The 17314-nt window shown below is 39.5% G+C and overlaps 3 protein-coding genes across 4 annotated transcripts; 1 reads left to right on the top strand and 2 right to left on the bottom strand.

Annotated features, from left to right (window-relative positions):
* Positions 1–407: 407 nt before the first annotated feature.
* LOC144048335 (long-chain-fatty-acid--CoA ligase ACSBG2-like) lies at positions 408–13192 on the bottom strand. 2 transcript variants are annotated; one of them, XM_077560184.1, is made up of 16 exons: positions 13176–13192; positions 12177–12329; positions 10727–10798; positions 10435–10517; positions 8724–9007; positions 6987–7075; positions 5317–5437; positions 5139–5219; positions 4874–5023; positions 3892–4059; positions 3635–3816; positions 3325–3558; positions 2085–2299; positions 1859–1998; positions 1544–1787; positions 408–713 (listed from the first exon to the last, which is right to left on the bottom strand). In XM_077560184.1, coding segments are annotated over exons 1-16 (2295 nt in total). In that variant the 5' UTR covers positions 13178–13192; the 3' UTR covers positions 408–636. The 2 variants fall into 2 exon arrangements, with proteins under 2 accessions (XP_077416310.1, XP_077416309.1); XM_077560183.1 differs by lacking the exon at positions 13176–13192 and having other exon boundaries at positions 12177–12620.
* hint2 (histidine triad nucleotide binding protein 2) lies at positions 13179–14525 on the bottom strand. Its single transcript, XM_077560196.1, has 5 exons — positions 14132–14525; positions 13828–13965; positions 13646–13750; positions 13392–13464; positions 13179–13325 (listed from the first exon to the last, which is right to left on the bottom strand). The coding sequence occupies exons 1-5, from the start codon at positions 14234–14236 to the stop codon at positions 13234–13236; spliced, it is 513 nt and encodes a 170-aa protein (XP_077416322.1). The 5' UTR covers positions 14237–14525; the 3' UTR covers positions 13179–13233.
* A 10-nt stretch (positions 14526–14535) lies between these two features.
* mrps30 (mitochondrial ribosomal protein S30) lies at positions 14536–17314 on the top strand. The gene is made up of 5 exons (XM_077560190.1): positions 14536–15462; positions 15781–15926; positions 16219–16324; positions 16406–16582; positions 16985–17314. The coding sequence occupies exons 1-5, from the start codon at positions 14856–14858 to the stop codon at positions 17266–17268; spliced, it is 1320 nt and encodes a 439-aa protein (XP_077416316.1). The 5' UTR covers positions 14536–14855; the 3' UTR covers positions 17269–17314.

Genomic DNA, 17314 nt, shown 5'->3' with positions numbered 1-17314 from the left:
ATAATTGACGGGCAAGATGCCCAGATAGCGGCAGTCAGCAATCTGAAGAAAACCTGACAGACGACAATTCGTCCAGGAACGCAATCTGATCTGTTAAATGGACGTAGCAAAAGACGACGACGAAGAAGAAGAATGCCGCTACTGTAACCGTATACGGTAACGCCTCAGTTGACATGGGCGGCGTTTCTGTATAATTACGCACGTCCTGCATCCTTCCCATTTCCCCGAGTGGCTCCTCCATGACTTGTGTGGTACGTATAGAACTAATGACCTTATCAAGTATTCATAAGGAAGATGAACGCCAGAACATTTCTGTAAATATTTGATTATTTGCTACAGTCTAGTTTAAAGTAGTCAGTGTAGCACTTGTGTACATTTAAGCCCATAAAAAATAAAACAGACAACTATTAATAATCCCTCGATTTATTAGCCAATCCTGTTTAATGACACTCGTCGTTAATATACTTCTGTTCATTGCAAAATTACAAAATAAATCACGGGGCACTTCAATGTTAGGTCGTCACGTGACCTTCAGAACGGGGGCAAGCTTTGGCCATGATTGGGAGCTTTTATTTACAAAGTCAAAGTGCTTGAAAGTATAAATATCATCGATCTTCGTGGTTTACTTGTTTTCTCCTACTCGGCGTACATCTCGTCAATTTTGTCCTGGTACATTTGGATGACGATTGGCCTCCGGAGTTTCAAGGTGGGCCCTGGAAGTACAACAACATTCCGTGTCGACTGTATGTAAAGTGTACGTGCGCACACAGACACGATCAAACATAAACATTTGCTTTGGTATTGTAGAAAAACATTCCTGGAATGTGACCTGCTTCGTTACAAGACAAGAGATGGCAAGATAATACAGGCCGCATTCGACCGGAGAATTGCATCCAAAATGTATTCATGTCATATTTAATTACAAAATAATCATCATTTGAAAATGAAAATATTATTTGTAACATAATATAAAACCATTGAATACAATTCTTAACACAATTTTCAAATATTGTCATTCTCATACAATTACAAGAAATTGAATGATTTATGAAACAATTCTCAAAATGGTGACAAAAGTATCATAAAATATGAAAACATCTCAAAGTGATGAAAAATAACTAATACGGAATTTTTAAATGGCAAAAAAAAAATCACTCATGATGTAAAAAAACTAAATTCTAATTTTTAACTAATTCTGTATACTTAAAATTGACAAAATTATCCAATAATTATGAAAAATTAAATTGAGAAACGATCAACCTAAAATTAAAAGAAAACCCTTAAATAATTATGTGTGTGGGGGGATCTTAAAATTGTGACTTTTTGGTAAACTATAATTTCCGCATAAAAAAATAAATAAATACTGATAAAACTCTGGGAAAAAAAGTTAAAAAATCATAATAAAATTAAATAAGCATTTTAAAGCGACCCCAAAAATGACCTAAAATTCTGACCATCATTCTCCTTAAACGATTGTGTTCGTCCTAAAATGCCAACCCGGTGTCGCGAAAGGTGCGTTGGTGTTTCCCAGCAAACAACTCACCGAGTTCTCCTCCTGAGACCGAGAAGTCTCTCGGCAGGATGACGAACTTCTGCACCTTCTGCGGTCTGGCCACGGCTTTGGCGTTGTACCGCTCCACGCCCTCCTGGATGGCCTGGTAGACGGCGGGCTCCTTGTTCCCGATGATCTCCGATACCTTGGTGGCGCCCACGCCGAGGTTCCGGCAGATGGCGACGGCCTCGGGGCTCAGCCGGTCCGTGGGTTTGCCCTCTTCGTCTGCGACGCACTGGCCGACGGATGCTCGTGAATATTGCGGGAAAACAAACAACGGCTCGGAGCGTGCGTTTGTCGACTTACTTTGAGCGTGACGAACATGGAGAGGAACTTCTTCCTGTCTCCGATCAGCATGACGTTGCTGATGATGGGCATCTCGGCTTTCACCGCGTCCTCGATGGGCACCGGGGCCACGTTCTCGCCTCCGGCGGTAATCAGAAGCTCTGTATGTTGAAATGAGCTCAAATTTTTATTTTTCATTTGATTTCTAATAAGAACAATCCATGTAAAATATGCGCGTGTGGCTGACCTTTAATCCTTCCGGTGATGAAGAGGAAGTCTCGCTGGAACTTTCCGATGTCTCCGGAGTGCAGCCACCCGTCCTGGTCCAGGGCCTCGGCGGTCTTGCCGCCCATGTTGAGGTAGCCCATAAAGACGTTGCGCCCCCAGAAGCAGATCTCGCCGTTGCCCTCCTTGTCCTGTTGGTCCAGCTTCACCTTGCAGCCCGCCATCACCTTCCCGCAGCTAGGACCACACGTAGCCGTTAGCATTAGCATAAGGTTTATGCTCCTATATGAATTAACCCCTGGGCGTTATTTGACCATTTTTTGGCTTTTTGTTGGTTCTGACCAAGCCATTTCAAAATAAAATAACGCCCAGGGGTTTTAAGTATGCAGTGCAGAAAAATACAAGATGAGAACACCTGGTCTACGCAATTTAATGGAAAATCCAGAGTCCTTTGACATAACATGCTAACATTAGCATGCTAAAAAGGTTTTGGTTTTTAAAAAACAAACAAAACAAAAAACCTTAAATAATATTTACATTCAAATTATTATAGAAAATATTGTATTCAATGAAATTGTCATTTAAAAAAGAAAAATGTAATAAATACTTCATAAAATAATGTAAAAATCTCAATTAATTTAAAAAAACATAATAAAATTAAATAATCGCAATAAAAAATTCTGCTGGGCAATTTTTTATTTATTTTTTTTACTGATTTTGACTCTTTCCCACATAACAACATGGAAAAAAATTTGAGGGGTTATCTCATGTTTTTATTTGTTATAGTGGACGCCAGGCTCGTATGGCTGTAACCTTACCAAGCAAACGTTTTTGTGAACATGAACATCATGCAAGTCAACTTGCGATTGTGATTGGTTAGCTGAGATCCAATCATGAACCAGAAGTGTTGACATCATCCAAATGATGCACTTTTAGTGGTTTAGACACGCAAATATGTCATGTCCACTGCAATCATCTAATTTCAATTGGTATTAAGCAATAAATATTTCAATATATCACATGCATCTTGAAACTAAAACTAAAAACATCTTCCGAACGTGCAAAAAAAATCTATGAAATGAGACTGTAATTAAAAAGTCTATCAAACAAATAAATTTAAAAAAAGCAATGAAAATGAACGATCCAGTAAAATAAATCTTAATAATTAAAAATCCATTAAATAATTCCACTATTGAGAAAGATTATGAAATTCGTACAGTATGGTAATAATAGGAGTTGCAAAATGATGATTAAACGCAGACCTGGAGATGTGGAAGTCGTCGTTGTTGGAGACGGTGTGCGGCCCGGAGCTCTCGCTCATGCCGTACAGCTCCATGAGGGGCAAGTTGAGGCTCATGAAGTACTCCAGGGTCTCCTTGGAGATGGGGGCCGAGCCCGTGAACAAGATCCGGCAGCGCTCCAGCCCCAGCGCCGCTCGCACCTTCTTGAATACCAGCTGGTTGGCCAGCGTGAAGCCCCACGGCACGCGGTTCTCCCTGCAACAAAGAACGCTCGGCATTTATTAAGCACCTTTTGTTCTTGTGTGTGTGTGTATTAGCGGAAATCTCGTACCCGTGCATGGCGCTGTAGTTGTACATGAGGCCGATGGACTTGGCCCAGTCAGCCACGCTCTTCTTGAACGGGCTTGCCTTGGCTCCAGCCGCTTGCATGCTCTCCTGCATCTTCTCCCAAACGCGGGGGACGCCCAAGAAGGCGGTGGGCTTCACCTCCTTCAACGTGGTCCCCAAGGACCCCTCGGATTGAACATTTAAAAAATATATATAATGGTCACTGCGAGGGAGGGTGCCAAAGGCGCGGTGTGTGCTCACCTTTAAGGCGTCAGGTTGGGCGAAGTGCGTGGTCGCCGCGAACCTCATGGTGAGGTACATGTCGTTGAGCTGAGCCGCCACGTGGCTGAGCGGCAAGTAGCTGATCACCGACTCCTCGCCGTGGCGCAGGCCCACCGCGTCTCCGGCTGTCTGGGCCGTCCAAGTCACCTGTAGGGGGAATGTTGGAGTTCCCCAGGGGTCTATTTTAGGAGCCTTTCTGTTTCTTATTGAGAGAATGGTTAAATCAATCTGGGACTGAGCTGATGGTAGCAGAATTGCTTTATTTCTATACAATTTTATTCTATCCCACTTGGAAATGCACGATTTTATTCAATATTTAGAATTTAATTTTTTTCTGTGTAAAACTAACACTATTCACGTAATATTTGGACTTTTTACTTTTTTTCTTATAAATCTGTAATTTTATTCAAGTAATATATTTACTTTATTTCTAGGAATTATGACTATTCACGTAATATTTCAGTTTTTTCCTCATTCATTCTTGGAAAATTAAAACTTAAATAAAAATAATAATAATATTTAAAATAAAATTAAAATAAAATATTAATTTATTCCCATCAAATTGAAACTTCTCAATAAATTGACACCTTTATCTTCATATTATTGCTGTTTTATTCAATAAATTCATTTCCTTTTCTTGAAAATATTTTTTTCCCACTTGATTCATGTTATATTTTTAATTTATTGTAATTACGCCTATTCTTCATTTTGAACTTTTTGTAAAAAAAAAAAAACTCATTGTGAACAACTTTCTTCACATAATACTTCTACTTGAAATCACGTTTAAGGAGTAAAATTACAACTTTAATTTATGTACTATTTGATATGAGAATTGAAATGAAATGTAGACTTTCTTCTCTAAAATGAAGTGAAAGTGAACATCTGTGTCTCTTTTGGGAAAAGTTGGACATAAATATAATCAAAACAGTCTTACTATCCAAGTATCCAAGTTCCGACTCACATTATCGTGGCTCAGCATGACACCTTTGGGGGGTCCGGTAGCTCCCGAGGTGAAGATGAGCGTGCAACATTCGTTGGCGCGGAGGCGGTCGATGGAGTCGTTCAGGTCTTTTTCAGGCAGGTCGTCGCCCAGCCTCATGAATTCCGCCCACTGAAAACAAAATCCATCCTTAAAATGAAACGTATGATTTCTAATTGGTTCGTATTAAATTATTTTTTGCTCAAACGATATTCACAAATCATATCGTGTGTGCGTGTTAACATACGGTGTAAAGGGAGGGCATCTTCTGCTTCAGCTCTCCTTTGTACTGCACGATGGCTTTGAGATGCGGCAGCTCGTCTTTCACCTTTCCGGAAAACAACAACAATTTCTATTCAAGCACAGTGGAGATGACACGCACGCACGCACGCACGCACGCACGCACGCTGGCGTCAGGCGCTGACCTGCAGGATTTTGTCCAGCTGCTGCTGGTTCTCCACCACGATGATGTTGGCTTGTGTCGTGCTGGCCACTTCCCAGCAGGCTGGAGGGAGGTTGGTGGTGTAAATGCCCGCTGCCAGGCCCCTGCCACGCACACAACATCGCACGCAGGAGCTTACAGCTGCTCTTCATACATTTTGTCCTGGTGTGATTGACTTTATTAATTAAATCACCCCAAAAAATCGTTATCATAAAGTTAGGATTGTTGACTTTCTGTTTCACTTTTCTCTGATTAGTTTGTTCACTGTACATAAAAATGATGACTATTTACATTTAACTTCATTTTTCTCCTAAAAATAAAATGACACCTTTATTGTAGTCTCCATGTTTTTTCCTCATTAAATGATCATTTCTTTTTCAACTATGATTTATTTATCTAGGATTTCTGTTTCACTTACTAAATTAAAAAATATATATTGTAAAATTTCATTACATTTTTATTATTTTTTTCTACAGATTGAGACTAATTACATGCGTCTACGTGTTTCCCGTTTCATAAAAATAAGCAAATACAAATTCATTTATGCAATATTTCTGAAAAGTTTTAATTCAACTTTTAACTTGCCTTGGGAAAAACAATTCTTGTAAAATTCCAAATAAATTCATGAAATAGCTAAATTTTTCATGAAATAATTAATTAAGTGTAGTAAATTATTGAATGCACATATTTTGACTTAATTCACACTAATGAGTTTTTTCTTATAAAAAAACTAATGTATTGATACAATGTTTCTACAATTGTTTCCCTTCTTTTACGCAAAATAGAAAAAAAAAAGCCAGCCAGCACATCTTTTGTATTAGCATTCGCTAAGTGCTAACTTTTTCTATGGTGCTTTTACTTGTCCTAACATTACCTCTTTGACTGCCAGACGTTTTCAGAAAAGGTGCCGTGGGTGCCAGCCGATTTAAGCATTTTTGACTGATCTTTCAAGGTCCACAGAAAATTATGTGTTTGGACTATGGAAACACACATACTACCAAATGAAAGATTGGACTCTCATCAGAAAAAAAAAGTTTGTTTCTACCTTATTCCGTTTTTCAGTAATCAACAATAGAAAATGGTTAGTTTCACCTGTTTTGAAAAAAAAAGTTTGTTTCTACCTTATTCCGTTTTTCAGTAATCAACAATAGAAAATGGTTAGTTTCACCTGTTTTGAAAAAAAAAAAAAAAAAACGTATTTTAACATCTTTGGCACTCCTCCATAGGATTTTACTAAACGTTATTTAACGTTTTTGGCAGTCAAAGAGTTAAAATGATGTCCGTGTCAGGATATGGTGTTATAACATCTTCTGTTAGCTTTTAGCATTAGCATTTTACAACTCTAGCCCAGCTAAGCAAAGCAAATAATTACATTTTAGATTTAAAGCATTTTTTCTTTTTTTTTGCCAATAATCTGACACAAAAAAAAGTGACTTAGTCTACTTTAAGCATTTAAACAATCCAGAAAATTCAAAAATCATGTAATCTAAGCCTGTCATCATCGGGATAACCATCGGACTGTCTTGTCTGCGCTATGAGAGGAATGCCCACCTGATAGGCAAATTGTATCTTTTAACGTCAACACACACACGCTTTAAAGCAGGTATGCGTGATACATGGGGTGAAAAAGATGTCAACAGTACCGGTACTTACCCGGCCAGGATGCAGCCCACATTGGCGAAGAACCACTCAGGGGAATTGAAGCCCAGGATGCCCACCCCGTGGTAGCGCTCCAGGCCGAGCTACAAAAAAACACGCACACACACACACACACAGCAATCCATTTTTAATGCCGTGCGTTACTTTGAACTTGCATCCACGTCGGTAAGCCAACAAGTCTGGGAAAGCGGATCTGTAACACAAGATGGGAGATTTCACACGCCCAAAGTACAGTATTGGTTTCCCCCGGAGAGTTTCGGACGGAGCCCGCTGGACGGGTTCTGGGCAGTTGCTAATAAACGGCAGAAGCGACAGATAAGAGCTGTGTGACGTGAGCGAGAGCGGGCGGGAGGCCGAGAGCGCGTACTCGATCTTTAAGTGAGGTCAGTGATTCTCAAGATTGGGTGAAGGGACCAATCAGAAAACAACCACCAATTTCCTAACCCGGCTTCGGCCCAATTAAAAGTGCTTAATTGGGATTTTGGAGACTACAAAAGCCTGTTGTTGTTGTTTTTTTGTTTTTTTACAATAAAACAAAAATATGAAGCGGTTAAGGGCATTTCATCTGATATTAATCTTTAACTTTATTATTATAATATTGTGACTTTTTTATCATACATTTTAAACTTTTTATCCTGACAAAATATGTATTTGTTCTTGTTAAAGATGACGTTTTTTCCTTGAAAAAAATAGGACTTCATTCTCATAAAATGACAATTTTTTAATCCTAATATTCCAATTTAATCTCGTCTTTCTTTGAATAAAATTACAAGTTTGGATCCTGAAAAAATATGTATTTGTTCTTGTTAAAGAATATGACTTAATTCTCATAAAATTATAATTTTTTTCCCCTAAAATAAAGATTTTTTTTTAATCATGATATTTCAACTTAATCTTGTCTTTCTTTGAGTAAAATTACAACTTTTGATCCTTCTTGTTAAAGACGACATTTTTTTCTTGGAAAAAAAAAGACTCATAAAATTCCAACTTTTTCTGTAAAATAAATATGCTTTTTTTAATCATAATATTCCAATTTAATCTTGTCTTTGAGTAAAATTACAACTTTTGATCCTTGTTAAAGATTGCATTTTTTTTCTTAAAAAAATATGACTTAATGCTCATAAAATTACTTCCCCCCCTAAAATAAATACGATTTTTTTTTATCATAATATTCCAAATTTATCTTGTCATTTTTTCGAGTAAAATTACAAGTTTGGATCCAAAAAAATATGTATTTGTTCTTGTTAAAAATTACATTTTTTTTCTTGAAAAAAATATGACTTAATTCTCATAAAATTACATTTTTTCCCCTAAAATAAATGTTGATTTTTTTAAATCATAATATTCCAACTTAATCTTGTCTTTCTTCGAGTAAAATTACAAGTTTGGATCCTGAAAAAATATGTCTTTGTTCTTGAAAAAATATTTTAATATTACAACTTTTTTTCTCCCCCCAAAAAAATGATTTGTTGTCACAATGTTATGAGGTTTTTTTTTTATGTGTTTTTTATAAACACATTAAAAAACAATTTGGTACCATTCGTAAGTACACGTTTTTGTTATTATAAAAGGCAATTAAGATTTCAACGACCTTACCTGTTTTCTTAAAACATCAAAGGCAATTTAGTCTCCAACACATACCGTGCAGACAAAGGATCATTTTGTCTTTGAATAAAACAATTCAAAACCAATTTGAGCAAACAATGAAGCCAAGTCATCAAAAGCGCCCACCTTGATGAAGCTCTTGGCCGCCGTCCTGCATTGTTGGTAGTACTGCCTCCACGTCAGCGTCTCCCACTGGCCGTCCTTCTTGTACGCCAGCGCCGCGTGCCCCCCGTAGGCCTCCACCGTCTCCAGGAACATCTGGTGCACCGTGATAGGGGTGTCGGCGGCCGGCCCCGACGCTTCCATCCTCAAGCAGACCGCCCCCTCCTTGTCGGTGGTCCACAGCTGCCCGGCCGGGGCCAGGGTGGCGCCGGCGGGCCCCTGGGGCCTCAGCATGATGGCGGGGGGCTCTGGGGGGCAACAAGGGCAGCTGCAATTTCCCGCCATGGTGAGTCGTCGCACTCGGGGCCGCTGCGTTTGAGCGAGCGAGCGAGCGGGCGAGCGAGGGTAGGCATGCTCGGACGGTGACGTCGAGACCACGCCACGGAGGCGGGCGAGGTCTCCGTGTCACCTGAGATGATAGCGGCAGGCAGCCAAGTGTGTGTGTGTGTGTGTGTGTGTGCGCATGTACCTGTCAGTCAGGTTTTTTTTTTTTTTGGAAAGCTTAAAAGATATTTTGTTTGCTCAGAGCAAACACTGCACAAATTGGCCTGACGTTTCTTAGAGTACGCTTTGATGTCAGACACATTAGGAAGGATTCTGCAGCCTTGAAACTAGCATCGAAAAAAAATGGGGGGGGGGGGGGTGTTAACTGACTTTTATTGACAAATAGCACTATTTACTGTACTTTATAAAAATATATAATTAAATACAATTAAAAAGAATCAAAACAGGGTTTTTTTCCGCAAAAGATAATGAGTATGTGATATATGTGTATATGAACATGTTTAGTATTAACATAAAAAAATGGAAAAGTTATGGAAATTTAAAATGCATTTTTCAGGAGCTTGAAATGTGAAAAATAACATTTCCATTTTTATACATATTTGTCAAAAGTCATGGAAATTTTTGCATGGATTATATTTAATATTTAATGTGACTATTTTTTTAAATCTAAAAATACAACTGTATTATCTTTATTTTCAATCAAGACTGACATTGTGCCTGTTATGTTTTGAATTAATATCAGAAAAATAGGATGTTTAAGAAATGACTGTTTTTGATAAAACATTACTTTTTTCCACAACATTATGCCATTTTTCTTGCATTTATATTTACTTATTTTTTATTTTAAAAAACTAAACTTTATTCTAAAAATAGAACAAAACTTAAAAAAGGCTAAGAAGACAGATGTTTTGCACATATGGAATTCATTCTTTTGTTGTAAAGAAACCAATAAAAGTTTCTCGCAGAAATTCTTGTACTATTTTTCTAGATATTGTGACTTTCTCTGAAAAACTAAAATGTAGACTATATTTACCAAGAGAGTAAAAAAAAAAAAAGTGTACATTTCAATGGCCTGTTTCTAGTTTGCTTGCCAAACTTGCTTGCATTTTTTTGCAAGCGTGCTCAAGGGCGCATTCATCACAAAGTTTGGAGTTTTTCAACAACCTTTTCACTGACGACCTGCTTTTTGTGCAGCTGTGCTTTGCGAGCTGTAAAATCAACTGTTATGATGTCGAACCCGATCTTGGGCAAAAATGCTTATTTTCTACATACTTGAATTTACTGTTCTGTATTATCGCAACCTTGCAATTGTTGATGGCACAAAATATAATAATAAACATCTTTGTGCCCCCCCCCCCTCCCGTTATATATTATAATGTTATACTCGTACCTGCCTGTGACTGAGCTGCTGCTCCACTTGTGTGTGCGCCATTTCTGGCGAAATCAGTGATGAGCGTGGAGGACTCTGAGATACTGCGAATACAGAATATCATGAAATATCACGAGTAGATTTCCAGCTACGCTCACTACATTTGTAAACGGATCTGTACTTTTTTTTCCCCAACAACCTTCATGGATGACGATCAACAGAGAGATGTGAAGTCAATAAAAGCTTTGTTTGCAAAAGTGCAGATATGACACTGCGTTGCAAGTTAAAGTCAGTAAATGTGGTGTGCGTGTACCTGTCGACGTGGCGTCCATCTACGGCCTTGAGCCCGTTCCCCAGCACAGCGTCGGCCATCTTGCGTCGGAAGCTGCGGCACAAGACGTACAGTCAGCGCCGATGCAAAACAACGAGGAGGCTCTGCGTTCATTTATAGCAGTCGCATTGCAACACAGACCGTGTGGAAATCTTTGGATTGGACTGCCAGACGGCATTGGGACACACTTTTCTTTCTTTTTTTTTGTTCTTCTTTTGACCTTTAACCTAGTAAATGATGCTGAGACAGCAAATAAGAGCCATAAGGTGTCAAGTGGTGAAGACTAAAAAATAGAACTGAAAACTGTTTTGTAAAAATTATAGTGTTAACTACATTGTTAATTACCACTTTTAAAATATTTAATAAAAATATACACCTTTACTCTCAAAAAGATACCTCTCATAAAATTATGTTTTTCTTGACAAAAATATATTTTTTTAAATCCCCCTCACATGACTATCACATTTTCTTAAAAAAACAACAACTAGATTTAAAAAATGTACGATAAGAAAATCTGCAGTAATAATAATATTGCTCCACCTAGTGGACAAAGTAATGAATGACATGTCATTCACTCAGTCTGACCTCTTTGTGTGCGCGTGTGCGCGTGTACGTGTTGTCAATTACACTGAACTTTGCTCCATTTTTCTTCGGGTTAAAACATTTTAAGCAAAAACACGACACTGTGGCAACAACAAAGTCTAGATGAGATTATTATCAAGTATCGACTGAAATACAATCGGGTGATATTATATTATCGCCACACTGTTAGAAAATTACAACCATGGCAATAAGCTTCAAATCAAGTTTTTCTTGTAATATTAATGTAAGCATGTAAATATTTGTTTTTACATAATACATATTAGTCTTGTTTAGCTTTAAAAAAAAATCTGACTTAATTCTTGTGACATATCATACTTTATGAATATTAATTTTTACAAGTGAAACTGAGTCTACTTAAGCAAAAAATTTAAAAATAGCATGCTTATGACTTTTTTAGAGGATAATATGACTACTCTCATATTATTGACGTTTTTTTTAAATTAATCGCTTCTTTGAAAAAAAACTGAAAATTACTATTTAAAAAAATTATATATATTACTTTTTTCCCCGTCATAAAAAAAGCCATTTTAATTGGAAAATAATTCTCTTGTTACAGTTCTAATTTTTTATGAAAAAAACCTAGTATTGCATTTTTTTTCACAACTTTACTCTTGCAATAGTCTGTTTAAAAAAAGTTATTCAATTATTTTGACCTTTGAAAAAAAAACTAAAAAACAGTTGGATCCTCATACAACACATTCAGCAAAAAAAAAAAAAAAAACATGACCACATTCACTACTTGCTCTGGCAGAGGAAATATGTACGGTGTGTTCAAAACATCAACATGTAAACATAGAAGAAGAAAAAGTGCGCCAACGAGCGATCTTACCTGGTGCAGGGAATCACTTGAAGACCTGAAGAAGGTTCGACTGGCCCGTACAGGCGCTTCCCAAGGCCTCTATCATCGGCCAATAGCAAGCCTGCGCGCCGGCGAGCCGTGCCCTCTACGTCCCGCCCACTTTCCCGGCAGGGCCACGCCGACCTGTGAAACAAAAAACGGCCGCCAAGGTCGCGACTCGCCAAGGTGACGAAGACCCGCCAGCAGGCTTGTTTGTATTCATCAGCTGACTCGTGTTGACACGACACGACACTGTGATGAGCATGCACGATTGCCATTCAGCTTTTTTTTCATGCCACCATTTTTTTTTCATTTAATCAGAAAAAATGCATTTACTGCTTTCAGCTACTGCTCACACCAAGCCCCGCCTCTTAAAGGCACTTGCACTACAACACGACGTACAGTAGTTCATGCTTTCCGTTTTGTTGGAGAAGGATTACCTTTATTTCCCGCAATTCACATTAACCTGTCACGCATGCACACGCACACACAGATCCATGAATCACACCACGCGTGACCCAACATAACCCCGTGGTTGTGTGTCAATGATTGCCGAGGCCCCTCATCAATGCCAACTATACTACAGAATGGAAAAGGGAAACTTTTAGTAGAATATCTTGTACTTGCATTTGAACAGGACATTTGCTTTCTGTGTGCGTAGAAAATATGGAACAATATGACATTTATTTCCTGCACGTGAGCTCTAGTTTGGATGCCAACATTGGTTACGAAGCTGGTAAAACTTGAACCATTTCCTCATTCGTCGAAGCAACTGTAATTTCCGTGAGCAAAAAAGTACAAGTTGTACATGTTTTTATTATCTTTAGCCAAATTTCAAGCTGTAAATGAGTACAAAAATACATAATAAAAATCCTACAAAATTCATATTGTTACAAGACAAGAAAAAAAAAGTCAACATTTTGTGAGTTTTATTTATTTTTATTTATTTTTTTGACATTTAGCTGACATAAGTAGAGGAAACATACTCACATTGCATGTTGTCAACATGTAGTACTTATGTAGCAGTATGTCTAGATATGTATTTGGTTCATCCTGGCGGCCATGTCATCTGTCTGCCTCCCAACACGTGGAGGTGAAGATGGTAGACGGACTGAGCACCGTGTTTGCCATCGTTGATGACTGCATACCAAAGAACTTAATCAGTACAGTTCTGCAATACTTTACCAATGTCAACAGGCCACTCACCCACACGATAACCTTCTGTTAGCGCTTCCTGCTTGGCAACGTTCTTGGCCACTACCAGTAAATGTCCTAGGAGCTGCACATGGACAATGAAATTAGCACTTTTGTTGTTTTTATGGACTGAGAAAGGGGAGCATTACTGCAAACACTGCAATGTGGTTCTTTTTCTTTGTTTATTTTAGGTACTAAATTCATCTTGTGTAATAACTAGTGATGGGCATTCACAAATTTCCTTGATGGCATTTTCTCCGTCTCACCTCAGCGTCATCGTCTTTGGCTTGACTTATCCTGGGAATGAAACTCTTAGGGATAACCAGGAAATGTACGGGAGCTTGTGGACTGATGTCCCTAAAAGCCAAACACTGAGGGGAGAAAAAAACAACACATCAATTACTCAATTATAACCAGATTTAACCTGTATTTACAAGCACAAGTGGACCTTGTCGTCCTCGTATATGATATCGGCAGGGAGGCTTTTGTCAATGACTTTGGAGAAGATGGTAGCACCTGGGCGGCCATATTTCTTAGTGGCATCTTCCGCCAGTCGTACTTCATCACTTCCGGTACACAGACCTCTCTGAAAAAGGGGGGCGGGATACAGAAATGAAAAAAAAATTTATGATTCAAACACAAGCTGACACTTTTCACAACATTACATTACTTTCTAAAATTTAACAATATTGACATTATTATATCGCGACAATGTCACAAGAACAAGTTCGAAATAATATGACAGAAGCTACCTGGACTCTGCAAAGAAGTTGAAAACCGCCGAGTTGGAACGCCGTTCGACTCGGTACCAAGCACGTTCGGAAAAAATGATGATAAAACATGGCCAGAGAGGCCATTGTTATCGTTACTACCAAGTCGAATCGCTGTAATATCCTCCAATATAACCACACGGGAGATTCAGAATCTATTTCACTCAGTAAAGTCTAGCTAGTGCTAGTGCTACGTTACCGTTGCCTTCAGGATACCTCGTTAAGTTGATTGTCATGCGCTACTGAACATCAGTCAGTAAAAACTGTAGCCCGCACTCTCGTTGGGTTTATATTTGTCACAAAACTGAGTATATTTTGGGATGTGAATATTTGTGAATGTTTGCGAAAAGATTAACGATGTATGACATTTTAATGTGTACGAAAACCTAGAAATACTTTTTTTTTTTTTTTTACCAAGACGCAGCATTTCCGGCGTTCCTTAGCGGGTTGTGTTCAACATCATCGTAGTTCTTCAATGTTAACCAATAGTATGCAAAGTAACGATAATATACGTGCCAAGAGTAATAACAACACGTTAATAACAGTGGCCGATTAATTGTTGGCATTTAACTGCAGTTACGTGTATATTATGTGTGTAATATAAAGACGTTTATTCCGTATTATTGCCTATATTTTAGGGGGCGCTGCTGTGTAATGTGACCTCTCCTCACTTCACTTGAAGGGGAAACGAAGAAGAAGTAACAACATGGCGGCCCGCACACGGCTGCCCTTTCGCTTCCCTTTAAACTTGCTTACAAGCCACAAGCTTGTCCACACCGAGGCGGCGGCGACGGTGGTCAAGGAGGCGATCTACCCGGACATTAAAGCCTCTCTCACGGCCAAAAGTAAATCGGCCAGGGCGCGTCAGGCCGACGAGCAAGTCGAGCGGATAAAAGCGTCCCCGGTGCAGGATAAACTCCGGCTTCTCACTCGCATCGAGCGCAAAAAGTACGTCGTTCACCCGCAGACGTTCGCGCGCAACGCGGATAAATGGTACCAGCACTTCACCAAGACCGCGTACATCCCCGGCTTGCCGGAGAATTTCATCCCGACTCGGCCTCATGCCCCCGGGGAAGAGGAGAGCGCCCCCGCTACGGAAACAGACAACCTCGGCATTGGCGATGAGGCGTTCGAGGACATTCGTTCATTGGTGACTCACGTGATTCTCCAGGACCACTGGCACACGATGAAACGTAGGCCGTTCATGTACAGAACACAGGAGCTCATCGAGGGACCCTTTCTGAGGAACTTGGTTAAAGCATTAACATACAGCTTGGCCAAATACAGCCCGATGCTCCTCCATTCCAGCATGGGTATAAATTCACCCAATGGCATTGAACACAACATTTACAGGTTCACTTTAGTCAATATTTTCGAAACTTTTGAATGTCCAATGTTTCACTACACTTGGCACATCTTTTTTTTATTCTCTAACAAGGAGATGAAGAACGGCAGAGCAGTGAAACATTTAATGTGGACGTTCAAAAGTTTAGAGAACATCACATTAATTTCACCTGTAAGGGTTATAACGCATTTTGAGATTTCACCTGAAAATGTATCCCAAAACCCACTACTGTATACCAAACTTTTTGAGTGTAGTGTCAATGCTGTTTGTTTTTATGTGTTGTCAGATTTGAATCCCCAAGTGGGCTTCTACTGGAGAAAAGGGGAGAGGATCATCCCAAGGGGCCACAGAAGGGGGAGCCTGGAACCCACCAGGTTCCAGATAGATGACCATCCGCTTTGTCAGATTAGAATAACGAAGCAGCTGCCTCAGGTTAGCATCACTTTATCACGCAATTCTGGGCTTGGTCTTCAAGTAGGACTCGTCCCGTATACAATTTCCAATGAGGGTTGATCAAATGCTAACATGCTAGCAGTCGGTTTGTTGATGCGGAACAAACAAATTGGCTTTTGAAAATGTACTTTAGCACACAACTCGGCAAATACTCATATATAAAAACTAAACCAAAACAAAGCATTTACAAAAATTAAAACAAACCTTATAATGAACAGAAAACAAAAAGTCCCAAGTAACCTTATTTTTGACTGACCTTACATCTATGCAGTTGGTCCCGATGGAGGCTTCCTACGCCGCCGACGTTCCCGAAGTTACGCACACCCCCGACCTGTTGCCGCTGTTCAAGAGGCAGTACGCCAACATCATCTTCACGGGTGACCTCTCGCTTCTCACATCGCTGTGAATCAGCCATTTACGCGTGTCATCAATTTCATGCGGGGACGGCGGCCCAACAGGCTCCAAGCTGCCGGACCCGGCGTGCTACGGTCACACGCAGTTCCACCTGGTGCCCGACCGCTACCACAGGGATCGCATGGCCCGCCGCCAGCAGACGGAGCAGGTGGAGGTGTTCCTCAGGGCCAACGCCGTCGCCAGCCTGTTTGCGTGGACCGCAGCGCAGGCCTCCTATCAAGGTCAAGCATGTAAACATACACTAGAGGGCGCTGTTGTTTTTACATACAGTAGATTTTAAACTGTATTAAAAAATAATGTAGTAAAAAATATATATATTTACAATTTAAAAATAAAGTAATATATAGTCATTTTAAATAATTTAATTAACTAGAGCTGCAACTAACAATTATTTTATCTGTCAATTATTTGGTCGATTAATCCCTGAATCTGGAAAAAAAAAGCTTTATTTGTTAAAAAAACAGAACTACTGCGGAAAAAAAAGTTTTATTTATTAAAAAACAGAACGACTGCAATTTTAAACATGTATATATATTTACATTTTGTATTAATGTATTCCAAATTAAATTACTGGCTCATTTTGAATGATTTAATCTCACGTTTAATGGCTTTCAAAATGTTAGGTTTCTGGAACCACGAGGACGTGAGCAGAGCGTTCGTGTCGCAGGCGGTGATCAGCGACGGCCATTTTTTCTCCTTCTTCTGCTACCAGCTCAACACGCTGGCGTTGTCCACGCGGACGGACGTTGGCAACGCCCGCAAGAACCTCCTGTGGGGCACCGAGAGCTTGCGGCTCTATGACGGCGTGGAGGACGGCCGCGTGGTCGGCCTGAACGACCACACGCTTCGGCTCCTGGTGCGGTTCCTACTCCAGCAGCCCCAAGAGGATATTGTCGTTGCAACATGAAGTTGGACAAGAAAACGTTTGAAAATAAAATATGCTACTCACCGGA

Source organism: Vanacampus margaritifer, chromosome 3 (genome assembly GCF_051991255.1).
Source record: "Vanacampus margaritifer isolate UIUO_Vmar chromosome 3, RoL_Vmar_1.0, whole genome shotgun sequence".
NCBI lineage: Eukaryota > Metazoa > Chordata > Actinopteri > Syngnathiformes > Syngnathidae > Vanacampus > Vanacampus margaritifer.
Note: the sequence above shows the minus strand (reverse complement) of the source record. Positions and strands in the feature narration are given on the sequence as shown.